Consider the following 13032-nt stretch of genomic DNA (forward strand, 5'->3'; position numbering starts at 1 on the left):
TACTGGGTTGTTGTACTTTGTGCTGGGTTGTTGTACTTTGTGCTGGGTTGTTGTACTTTGTACTGGGTTGTTGTACTTTGTACTGGGTTGTTGTACTTTGTGCTGGGTTGTTGTACTTTGTACTGGGTTGTTGTACTTTGTACTGGGTTGTTGTACTTTGTACTTGGTTGTTGTACTTTGTGCTGGGTTGTTGTACTTTGTACTGGGTTGTTGTACTTTGTGCTGGGTTGTTGTACTTTGTACTGGGTTGTTGTACTTTGTACTTGGTTGTTGTACTTTGTGCTGGTTTATTGTACTTTGTACTGGGTTGTTGTACTTTGTGCTGGGTTGTTGTACTTTGTGCTGGGTTGTTGTACTTTGTACTGGGTTGTTGTACTTTGTACTGGGTTGTTGTACTTTGTGCTGGGTTGTTGTACTTTGTACTGGGTTGTTGTACTTTGTACTGGGTTGTTGTACTTTGTACTTGGTTGTTGTACTTTGTACTGGGTTGTTGTACTTTGTGCTGGGTTGTTGTACTTTGTACTGGGTTGTTGTACTTTGTACTGGGTTATTGTACTTTGTGCTGGGTTGTTGTACTTTGTACTTGGTTGTTGTACCTTGTACTGGGTTGTTGTACTGGGTTGTTGTACTTTGTGCTGGGTTGTCGTACTTTGTACTGGGTTGTTGTACTTTGTACTGGGTTGTTGTACTGGGTTGTTGTACTTTGTACTGGGTTGTCGTACTTTGTACTGGGTTGTTGTACTTTGTACTGGGTTGTTGTACTGGGTTGTTGTACTTTGTACTGGGTTGTTGTACTGGGTTGTCGTACTTTGTACTGGGTTGTCGTACTTTGTACTGGGTTGTTGTACTTTGTACTGGGTTGTTGTACTGGGTTGTTGTACTTTGTGCTGTCTCACTTGTTCTTTGGGCATTTGTTTTTGTGACGCGTTCTGTTCTAATTATATTGCCTCAGTAAAGTGCTTTGTCCACTCATCTCTGCTCTCCTGCGCCTGACTTCCATGCACCAGCTACACCCACCACTTGACAGTCACCGACTCCCTACCAGCCTAGTGTGTCACACTCGCTAATGCTTCACAATGTGTTTATTTGTAGGCTATAGCCTTGAAACAATTGAAATAATATAGCCTAAATAATTCATATTCTTAGGCTCCCTGTCTGGGTCCTGACCTATTTAAAGTGTTTCTATGATGTTAACTATGACATGATGAGAACTTCTTACATTCACCTTTTCATGTTAATTATAATACTTTTCATTCAAATCATATGGTTTGGTTTCAATACTTCAAACCCAAATGGTAATGTAGGTCCAGATAGTCACAACAATAGATGGGTGTTGGTTAAATGGTATGTCCAGGAAGTCACAACAATAGATGAGTGTTGGTTAAATAGAATGTCCAGGAAGTCACAACAATAGATGAGTGTTGGTTAAATAGAATGTCCAGGAAGTCACAACAATAGATGAGTGTTGGTTAAATGGTATGTCCAGATAGTCACAACAATAGATGAGTGTTGGTTAAATGGTAGGTCCAGGTAGTCACAACAATAGATGAGTGTTGGTTAAACTGTTATTTTAATGAATGGAGCAAATTTGGGGTGGCAGTTTTTGGGGGGGATTTTAATAAAGCAACTAACATGAACAAACTAACAAAACAATAAACGTGAGAACCTAAACAGCCTATCTGGTGAAAACAAACACAGAGACAGAAACAATCACCCACAAACACACAGTGAAACCCAGGCTACCTAAGTATGATTCTCAATCAGAGACAACTAATGACACCTGCCTCTGATTGAGAACCATACTAGGCCGAAACATAGAAATACCCAAATCATAGAAAAACAGACTGCCCACCCAACTCACGCCCTGACCATACTAAATAATGACAAAACAAAGGAAATAAAGGTCAGAACGTGACACATACTCTGATTGATAGTTGGTATTCAGCAATCATGAAATTATACCTTATTTACACTGAACAAAAATATAAAACGCAACATGTAAAGTGCTTCATGAGCTGAAATAAAAGATCTCAGAAGTTTTCCATGCGCACAAAAAGCATATTTAAAATATATATATGTATATCCCTGTTAGTCAGCATTTCTCTTTTGCCAAGATAATCCATCCACCTGACAGGTGTGGCATATCAAGAAGCTGATTAAACAGCATGATCGTTACACAGGTGCACCTTGTGCTGGGGACAATAAAATGCCACTCTATTAGTTTGCCATACAACACAATGCCACAGATGTGTCAAGTTTTGAGGGAGCACGCAATTGGCTTACTGACTGCAGGAATGTGCACCAGAGCTGTTGCCAGATAATTTCATTTTAATTTCTCTACCATAAGCCACCTCCAACATTGTTTTAGAGAATTTGGCAGTATGTCCAACCGGCCTCACAGCTGTAGACCACGTGTAACTATGCCAGCCCAGGACCTCCATATCCGGCTTCTTCAACTGCGGGATCGTCTGAGTCCAGCCACCTGGACAGCTGATGAAACTGTGGGTTTACACAACTGAAGAATTTCTGCACAAACTGTCAGAAACTGTCTCAGGGAAGCTGTTTTGCATGAATGTCGTCCTCACAAGGGTCTTGATCTGACTGCAGTTTGGAGTTGTAATCCTACTTCAATGGGCAAATGCTCACCTTCGATGGCCATTGGCACGCTGGGGAATTGTGCTCTTTACGGATTCGGTGTACGGTGTACTTTGAAGAACTAATAAAATAGTTATTTTGTTAGACAGAATAGGCAGCAGCTCTACAGAGATGAGATGTCTTGGAATGAAATAATAAAGTCATCAAATAAAACATATTTAATGAAGGTAAAGTAATGTGAATAAATGATGGTTAGGAAGTGATAAACAGTAATGGGCAGTGACAACCATCATGGGACTTTTATTCATTGTTTTATTCTGTGTTACAGCAATGCGTAGTGCATTTAATGTATTACAAAAAAAATGATCGAAACTGAACCATAATTAGTTTTTAAATAATCGAACCGAAACTGAACCGACATTAAAAAGCACTAATCGCTCAGCACTAGCAGTAGGCTAGTGCTCTCTCACATTCAGGTCATCAGGTAAGGTAGGTTCATGTGTACCTGACAACAGAGTCTGTCATCACTAGAACGCCACATTACTTTTCTCAATTAAAACCCTTGTATAAGGCAAGCAAACCAGTGTCCCTCGTTCACTATCAAGGATGGTCAAGGTCATTTAAATGAATTCCGCATTGTAACTTTACACAGAGACAGTCAAGCATGGTATTGTTACTTATGTTACCATTACAGGACACATAAACTGCCAGTAGGGTATGGTATGCTTTCGTGGAGTTAATTGGTAAAGAGATGGGAAGAGCGTGTTGGAGAGAGAGAGATAATGAAAGAGAGAGGGGGAGAGAGAGAGATAATGAAAGAGAGAGGGGGAGAGAGAGAGATAATGAAAGAGAGGGGGGAGAGAGAGAGATAATGAAAGAGAGGGGGGGAGAGATAATGAAAGAGAGAGGGGGAGAGAGATAATGAAAGAGAGAGGGGGAGAGAGAGAGATAATGAAAGAGAGGGGGGAGAGAGATAATGAAAGAGAGGGGGGGAGAGAGATAATGAAAGAGAGAGGGGGAGAGAGAGAGATAATGAAAGAGAGAGGGGGAGAGAGAGATAATGAAAGAGAGAGGGAGAGAGACAGATAATGAAAGAGAGAGGGGGGAGAGAGATAATGTAAGAGAGAGGGGGAGAGAGAGATAACGAAAGAGAGAGATAATGAAAGAGAGAGGGGGAGAGAGAGAGATAATGAAAGAGAGAGGGGGAGAGAGATATAATGAAAGAGAGAGGGGGAGAGAGAGATAATGAAAGAGAGAGGGGGAGAGAGAGATAATGAAAGAGAGGGGGAGAGAGAGAGATACTGAAAGAGAGAGGGGGAGAGAGAGATAACGAAAGAGAGAGGGGGAGAGAGAGAGATAACGAAAGAGAGAGGGGGAGAGAGCAAGAGGGGGGGAGAGCGAGCGAGATAGGGGGAGGGAGAGCGAGCGCGATAGGGGGAGAGCGAGCGAGAGAGAGTGTGTGTGTGTGTGCTGTTGTTCTATGCTGTTTTGAGGGGTCAACACTCACAGCTCCAAATTATTGTTGTTCAATGCTGCCCAGAGGGCACTGCCTCCCCTTTTGTGCGATCAAGCGCGAAACAAGCACGCACAAGTAAGTCAACTGATGATAAGTAGTAGTCTAACCGTCCAGCAACAGGTAGGGACATTTCTTCCGTAATTTAACATGTGTCGGATACTTGCTCTACCAATGTAAGCTATTATAATATGATTTCGGAAAGCGGCGGTCAGTGAGACATATCCGACAAGGCAGAGGCTTTAGTACGATTTTTTTACATATTTTTTTTCGCGCACCGCATGCAGGCTCTGTTTTGTCCCACTTCATTTATCCACCAAGTCCGCAATACGCGGAGACTAAAGCGTGTGTCCGTCCCATTGATGAGAAAACAAACAGCATGTCATCTCCAGACAAGACAACCCAAAGGAATGAAGTCCTGAATAACATACGGAGGTCCTCGATGGTGGCGGGACATGGGAGAAAACAGACGGAGTTTGAGATGTCACAAGCCGCGTCAGCCTCACAACCTGGAGCGCATATTTCTAACAACAGGTTTCTGTGTGACGCCGAGGGCATCACCATTCACACAACTGTCACTCGACCGTCGGTGTCTCACCTACCCGGGCTCAATCTGAACCCCCGGATGTCCGTATACAGCACAACTCGTCAAGTTATCGTCAGCCGTGCTTACATTCAAGGACGCGCTTATAACTTTCTGGAAAGACCATCTGGGTGGAAATGCTTCGTGTATCACTTCTCAGTGTGAGTGTTTATAGTAAATAACGTTATTATAACAAATAACACATTACTTCCATTTGTCAACCATGCCAAGTGCTTTGTGGGCGTTTTGCCAAATGATTCAAAGCAGTTGAAAGGCATGACACTAGGCTATCCTTTGGATTACTTCTAGTAGTCCGAATACAATACTTTACAATTATGTTACTGAATTACCCTATAGTCTATATGTAGACGTATACAGCTGAACAAACTCCCTTCAGTATTTAATGAACAACATGGGGGCACTGGCGTCAGACTGCTATTATGAAGTATTGACCGTTTTGTCTGAACGTGGCATTTCTGCCGATCTCCACGGTCTGGTTTCCTGAACACATATTAAGCCTATGACTGGTCTAAAAATACTGTATATTTCAATGGAGATTCTCAGTTTAGCAGACTTTTTAGTCTAGGGGAAACCAGCCCTATATCATCATGTTGCCCAGGGGAAACCAGCCCTATATCATCATATCATCATGTTGTCCAGGGGAAACCAGCCCTATGTCATCATGTTGTCCAGGGGAAACCAGCCCTATATCATCATGTTGCCCAGGGGAAACCAGCCCTATATCACCATGTTGTCCAGGGGAAACCAGCCCTATATCGTCATGTTGCCCAGGGGAAACCAGCCCTATATCATCATGTTGTCCAGGGGAAACCAACCCTATATCATCATGTTGCCCAGGGGAAACCAGCGCTATATCATCATGTTGTCCAGGGGAAACCAGCCCTATATCATCATGTTGCCCAGGGGAAACCAGCCCTATATCATCATGTTGCCCAGGGGAAACCAGCCCTATACCATCATGTTGCCCAGGGGAAACCAGCCTTATATCATCACGTTGCCCAGGGGAAACCAGCCCTATATCATCACGTTGTCCAGGGGAAACCAGCCCTATATCATCACGTTGTCCAGGGGAAACCAGCCCTATATCATCACGTTGTCCAGGGGAAACCAACCCTATATCATCACGTTGTCCAGGGGAAACCAGCCCTATATCATCATGGTGCCCAGGGGAAAACAGCCCTATATCATCACGTTGTCCAGGGGAAACCAGCCCTATATCATCATGTTGCCCAGGGGAAACCAGCCCTATATCATCATGTTGTCCAGGGGAAACCAGCCCTATATCATCATGTTGCCCAGGGGAAACCAGCCCTATATCATCATGTTGCCCAGGGGAAACCAGCCCTATATCATCACGTTGTCCAGGGGAAACCAGCCCTATATCATCACGTTGTCCAGGGGAAACCAGCCCTATATCATCACGTTGTCCAGGGGAAACCAACCCTATATCATCACGTTGTCCAGGGGAAACCAGCCCTATATCATCATGGTGCCCAGGGGAAAACAGCCCTATATCATCACGTTGTCCAGGGGAAACCAGCCCTATATCATCATGTTGCCCAGGGGAAACCAGCCCTATATCATCATGTTGTCCAGGGGAAACCAGCCCTATATCATCATGTTGCCCAGGGGAAACCAGCCCTATATCATCATGTTGCCCAGGGGAAACCAGCCCTATATCATCATGTTGCCCAGGGGAAACCAGCCCTATATCATCACGTTGTGCAGGGGAAACCAGCCCTATATCATCAAGTTGCCCAGGGGAAACCAGCCCTATATCATCATGTTGTCCAGGGGAAACCAGCCCTATATCATCACGTTGTCCAGGGGAAACCAGCCCTATATCATCATGTTGCCCAGGGGAAACCAGCCCTATATCATCACGTTGTCCAGGGGAAACCAGCCCTATATCATCATGTTGCCCAGGGGAAACCAGCCCTATATCATCATGTTGCCCAGGGGAAACCAGCCCTATATCATCACGTTGTCCAGGGGAAACCAGCCCTATATCATCATGTTGCCCAGGGGAAACCAGCCCTATATCATCACGTTGTCCAGGGGAAACCAGCCCTATATCATCATGTTGCCCAGGGGAAACCAGCCCTATATCATCACGTTGTCCAGGGGAAACCAGCCCTATATCATCATGTTGCCCAGGGGAAACCAGCCCTATATCATCACGTTGTCCAGGGGAAACCAGCCCTATATCATCATGTTGCCCAGGGGAAACCAGCCCTATATCATCACGTTGTCCAGGGGAAACCAGCCCTATATCATCATGTTGCCCAGGGGAAACCAGCCCTATATCATCACGTTGTCCAGGGGAAACCAGCCCTATATCATCATGTTGCCCAGGGGAAAACCAGCCCTATATCATCATGTTGCCCAGGGGAAACCAGCCCTATATCATCACGTTGTCCAGGGGAAACCAGCCCTATATCATCATGTTGCCCAGGGGAAACCAGCCCTATATCATCACGTTGTCCAGGGGAAACCAGCCCTATATCATCATGTTGCCCAGGGGAAACCAGCCCTATATCATCACGTTGTCCAGGGGAAACCAGCCCTATATCATCATGTTGCCCAGGGGAAAACAGCCCTATATCATCACGTTGTCCAGGGGAAACCAGCCCTATATCATCATGTTGCCCAGGGGAAACCAGCCCTATATCATCACGTTGTCCAGGGGAAACCAGCCCTATATCATCATGTTGCCCAGGGGAAACCAGCCCTATATCATCATGTTGTCCAGGGGAAACCAGCCCTATATCATCATGGTGTCCAGGGGAAACCAGCCCTATATCATCATGTTGTCCAGGGGAAACCAGCCCTATATCATCATGGTGTCCAGGGGAAACCAGCCCTATATCATCATGGTGCCCAGGGGAAAACAGCCCTATATCATAGAATGTTGTCCAGGGATGTGGGCATACTGTAAGTGTTTCGGGGGCCTGATCTCTGGCTGAGGAATGTTCAGTCTGAAGACCAACCCCCAGTGCTCAGTATCTCCTCTCACTGGAGTTGATAGCAGGCAGCTAAACTTGGCAGGCTGGCTGCTTAGAGAGCAGTAGCCTGATACTGCCACTCCATGACCTGCTGGTGAGGGATGGGGGATGCCTGATGCAGGCTGGCTGCTTTGGGTGAGCCTGATGCATCAGGGCAGAGATGGTCCTGATGCATCAGGGCAGAGATGGTCCTGATGCATCAGGGCAGAGATGGTCCTGATGCATCAGGGCAGAGATGGTCCTGATGCATCAGGGCAGAGATGGTCCTGATGCATCAGGGCAGAGATAGACCTGTTAGCACTGGATACTAAAGGACCACCACTACAATGTCTAGCGTTCCAATGAGCGTGCAAGGTAAACTAAATAACTACTTAATAGATTAATTTGTATTTAGGCAGTATTTTCCTCACCTGTTTAGGAGGCCAATCACAGCACTGTCCTAATTGTGACATATCAGATGTTAAGAATCTGGACAGTTGGGTTCTGACTTTCTAAGTAACTTTACGAAGCCAAAACCATCTTAACAAAGGTAATGTCTCGCGTTCCAATGAGGGTGCAAGGTAAACCCTTTCCTTTTTTACACTAAACACGTGTCTTTTCTTACTACCACTGACGTTGCTGATAGCTGCTTTAACGAGGGAAGTAGGTGTCCATCCAATTGGCGACAGTTTTTCATGCGAATATTCTAAAACCCTAATTTTCCCACCCACATATGTGTTTCCATCAAATTGACTTGTGTCAGATAAAAAGGCTGTGCGTGACGACGTAGTGCACATTTTTTTTTACATTGATTTCCATCGCATTTTCAACTGTTATAGTTTTCTCACAACAAAATGTTGCGTTATGTAGAGACTGTGCCCACTCTAGTATTGGCACGGTGTGCTCTAGCCAACAGCGCGCAGATACGCATATCCGACATTACATGATGAGATTATTATGGACAAAAGAGCAAGATTATTTTTATTTGTCAAAGGGCAGCTAAGCATCGATGATCATGTCATCAGAATAAGACCTTTCATTTTTGGAGCATCAAACTCATCACCTTGCACTTTCACCAACCTGTGATTTTTTTCCTAATGTCTTTCATCTGTAGCCTAATACACTGCCTGCTTTCCCGACGAGTCGTAGTGGGAGGACCACACAACATGTCATCGTGTGTCTCAAAGTTTACGTTGATATTATGGTTATAATATCAATATTTGCACATAAAAGCGTTTCCAATGAAATTTCTCGCATAATAATTCATTTTACCGACACAAAAAGATCCCACCTTGTCTATTTTTTTGTTCTTGTGGACTTTTGGAAAGTATACATAATTGTTTCCTGTTTCCATGTCAAGCCTGGAATGACTTTTTAATCCTTTTAAAAACCCGAAATGTACTTTACTCACATGAAAAGGTTGGATGGAAACCTAGTTTATAACTGTGATATGTGGTTGTCTCACCTAGCTACCTTGAGATGAATGCACCAACTTGAAGTCACTCTGGGTACTAGCGTCTGCTAAATAACTCAAATGTTCATGTTAATGTTATTTCATTGTTGTGTAACTATAAGAGTGGGAGGCAAGAATGAACATTGGCTTATCACTGACCCAGAGTGAGCTCTCCAGACAGAGTGCTATCAGGACTGCAGGACCTCCCCCACAAGAGAGAGAGTGTGTGTGTGTGTTTGCATGGTTGAATAGTTCCGTTACACCATGACCTCTGTAGTGTTGGCATGTTGCCTCAAGCTATGTGCTTGTGCTACTTACTGTATGCTGTTTACAATGCTTCCATTCATAATGACATGGCAACATTCTGTTGGATACATACATTTACTTTCAGATCCTGAGACTGTACTAAACCTTGTCGAGTCATGACGTTCACAATGATTGAGCTATATAACAGGGAGACTGAGACCCTACACAGTGACACTGCCACATGAAACTATCACATTGTCCCTTCGCTCCACAAGCCAGCCGTCTATGACGTCACTATTCAACCTGCCTTAGATGTGTTCTAGTGCCTGATAGTAAAACCTTATGATGTGATTACCTGTACACAGTGCTGCTGTCTACCCATTTCTGCTCAGTCCTGCTACCCCCCTGCAGACGCAGTAGACTGGAAGAGATCCTGCCCATCAATAATACATGGAGCTTGGAGACGTGATGCTTACAGTATTGTGTAGAGCTCAATAGGGCCCACACAGCCCACTATATAGGGGCCAGTAAAGCCCATGTTACTTGTATTTATTAAGGATCCCCATTAGTTCCTGCCAAGGCAGCATTTACTCTTCCTGGGGGTTATTATGGATCCCCATTAGTTCCTGCCAAGGCAGCAGCTACTCTTCTTGGGGGTTATTATGGATCCCCATTAGTTCCTGCCAAGGCAGCATTTACTCTTCCTGGGGGTTATTATGGATCCCCATTAGTTCCTGCCAAGGCAGCAGCTACTCTTTCTGGGGGTTATTATGGACCCCCATTAGTTCCTGCCAAGGCAGCAGCTACTCTTCCTGGGGGTTATTATGGACCCCCATTAGTTCCTGCCAAGGCAGCAGCTACTCTTCCTGGGGGTTATTATGGATCCCCATTAGTTCCTGCCAAGGCAGCAGCTACTCTTCCTGGGGGTTATTATGGATTCCCATTAGTTCCTGCCAAGGCAGCAGCTACTCTTCCTGGGGGTTATTATGGATTCCCATTAGTTCCTGCCAAGGCAGCAGCTACTCTTCCTGGGGGTTATTATGGACCCCCATTAGTTCCTGCCAAGGCAGCAGCTACTCTTCCTGGGGGTTATTATGGATCCCCATTAGTTCCTGCCAAGGCAGCAGCTACTCTTCCTGGGGGTTATTATGGATTCCCATTAGTTCCTGCCAAGGCAGCAGCTACTCTTCCTGGGGGTTATTATGGATTCCCATTAGTTCCTGCCAAGGCAGCAGCTACTCTTCCTGGGGGTTATTATGGATCCCCATTAGTTCCTGCCAAGGCAGCAGCTACTCTTCCTGGGGGTTATTATGGATTCCCATTAGTTCCTGCCAAGGCAGCAGCTACTCTTCCTGGGGGTTATTATGGATCCCATTAGTTCCTGCCAAGGCAGCAGCTACTCTTCCTGGGGGTTATTATGGATCCCCATTAGTTCCTGCCAAGGCAGCAGCTACTCTTCCTGGGGTTTATTATGGATTCCCATTAGTTCCTGCCAAGGCAGCAGCTACTCTTCCTGGGGGTTATTATGGTTAGTTCCTGCCAAGGCAGCAGCTACTCTTCCTGGGGTTTATTATGGATCCCCATTAGTTCCTGCCAAGGCAGCAGCTACTCTTCCTGGGGGTTATTATGGATTCCCATTAGTTCCTGCCAAGGCAGCAGCTACTCTTCCTGGGGGTTATTATGGATTCCCATTAGTTCCTGCCAAGGCAGCAGCTACTCTTCCTGGGGGTTATTATGGATCCCCATTAGTTCCTGCCAAGGCAGCAGCTACTCTTCCTGGGGTTTATTATGGATCCCCATTAGTTCCTGCCAAGGCAGCAGCTACTCTTCCTGGGGGTTATTATGGACCCCCATTAGTTCCTGCCAAGGCAGCAGCTACCCTTCCTGGGGGTTATTATGGTTAGTTCCTGCCAAGGCAGCAGCTACTCTTCCTGGGGGTTATTATGGATCCCCATTAGTTCCTGCCAAGGCAGCAGCTACTCTTCCTGGGGGTTATTATGGATCCCCATTAGTTCCTGCCAAGGCAGCAGCTACTCTTCCTGGGGGTTATTATGGATCCCCATTAGTTCCTGCCAAGGCAGCAGCTACTCTTCCTGGGGGTTATTATGGATCCCCATTAGTTCCTGCCAAGGCAGCAGCTACCCTTCCTGGGGTCCAGCAACATTAAGGCAGTTATATACAATTACAAATATTACATGACATTACATTTCATAACACTTTTCACAATGCATTGTGTGTTCCCTCAGGCCACTACTCTACTACCACATATCTACAATACAACATCCATGTGTTCGTGTGTGTAGAGTGCTTGTGTTAGCATGTGTGTGTCTTTACAGTCCCAGCTATTCCATAAGGTTCTATCTGTTTTTTAAATGATTCTACTTGCATTAGTTACCTGATGTGGAATTGAGTTCCACATGTAGTACTGTGTGCCTCCCATAGTCTGTTCTGGACAGTGGATCCCTCTTCTTCTCTGTTCTACTGGCTGCTGCACAGTGGATCCCTCTTCTTCTCTGTTCTACTGGCTGCTGCACAGTGGATCCCTCTTCTTCTCTGTTTTACTGGCTGCTGCACAGTGGATCTCTCTTCTTCTCTGTTTTACTGTCTGCTGCACAGTGGATCCCTCTTCTTCTCTGTTTTACTGGCTGCTGCACAGTGGATCTCTCTTCTTCTCTGTTCTACTGGCTGCTGCACAGTGGATCTCTCTTCTCTGTTCTACTGGCTGCTGCACAGTTGACCCCTCTTCTTCTCTGTTCTACTGGCTGCTTCACAGTGGATCCCTCTTCTTCTCTGTTCTACTGGCTGCTTCACAGTGGATCCCTCTTCTTCTCTGTTCTACTGGCTGCTTCACAGTTGACCCCTCTTCTTCTCTGTTCTACTGGCTGCTTCACAGTGGATCCCTCTTCTTCTCTGTTCTACTGGCTGCTTCACAGTGGATCCCTCTTCTTCTCTGTTCTATGTGAGGTGGTTGGATTCCAGACCAGTCATCAGTAAGCATACCGGACACGCCGTAAAGGGATAAGGGTCTCAATGGAACAAACACTAACCGCAAACAAAACAGCAACCCCTCTCCCTACAGATGTCGGACCTTAATTTGATCACTCTTTTGTTGTAGATCATTTTCAGTGCAGGAAATGCAAACCAGTAGTGTATTTGAGTTTTAAAAAGGCTTCTAAAGTTTGTAATTTCCACTTTGAAATTTCAGACTTGATTTGCCCTAACGAAAAATGTATCAACCCTGACAAAAATGTCCATTAATTGTAATCCACATAATAATTCACATTTCCTGTTGCTGCAGGATTATTTTCCTGCTGTAGCAAACTGGCTCAAATTAAGATCCTACATCTGTAGTTTTGCTATAGGTTCATACGGTAGGTCTATCATTACTATCTGGCCACTGGTGTAGACCTACACAAACTGCTGGATATCATCTCAATAGGATTCCCATTGACTGAGGGAAAGTCAACTTGTCAAGGGGTGGAAATTGGCATTTACAATGTCATCTGCATTGTGTCTGTGTCAGTAGTGTTGTAGCAGCTTGTAGCCTTATCTTGTACAAAGAAAAGCATTTTTATCTCTTGAGGACTCAGTGGTCTGATTGTTGGTTCAGTTGGAAAAAGAACGTATGACCTTGAGA

General features: G+C 45.2%; 1 protein-coding gene across 4 annotated transcripts in view; it reads left to right on the forward strand.

Moving 5' to 3' along the window:
* Positions 1-4072: 4072 nt before the first annotated feature.
* Positions 4073-13032, forward strand: part of kcnq1.1 (potassium voltage-gated channel, KQT-like subfamily, member 1.1) — a 63452-nt gene continuing 54492 nt past the window's right edge. For 2 of the 4 annotated variants that reach the window (XM_031812738.1, XM_031812740.1), the window contains exon 1: positions 4197-4852. In XM_031812738.1, the coding sequence (XP_031668598.1) occupies positions 4488-4852 (365 nt within the window). In that variant the 5' untranslated portion in view covers positions 4197-4487. The other 2 variants (XM_031812741.1, XR_004206724.1) reach the window with 2 other exon arrangements.

The sequence above is a fragment of the Oncorhynchus kisutch genome, unplaced genomic scaffold (genome assembly GCF_002021735.2).
Source record: "Oncorhynchus kisutch isolate 150728-3 unplaced genomic scaffold, Okis_V2 Okis03b-Okis08b_hom, whole genome shotgun sequence".
NCBI classification, from domain to species: Eukaryota; Metazoa; Chordata; class Actinopteri; order Salmoniformes; family Salmonidae; genus Oncorhynchus; species Oncorhynchus kisutch.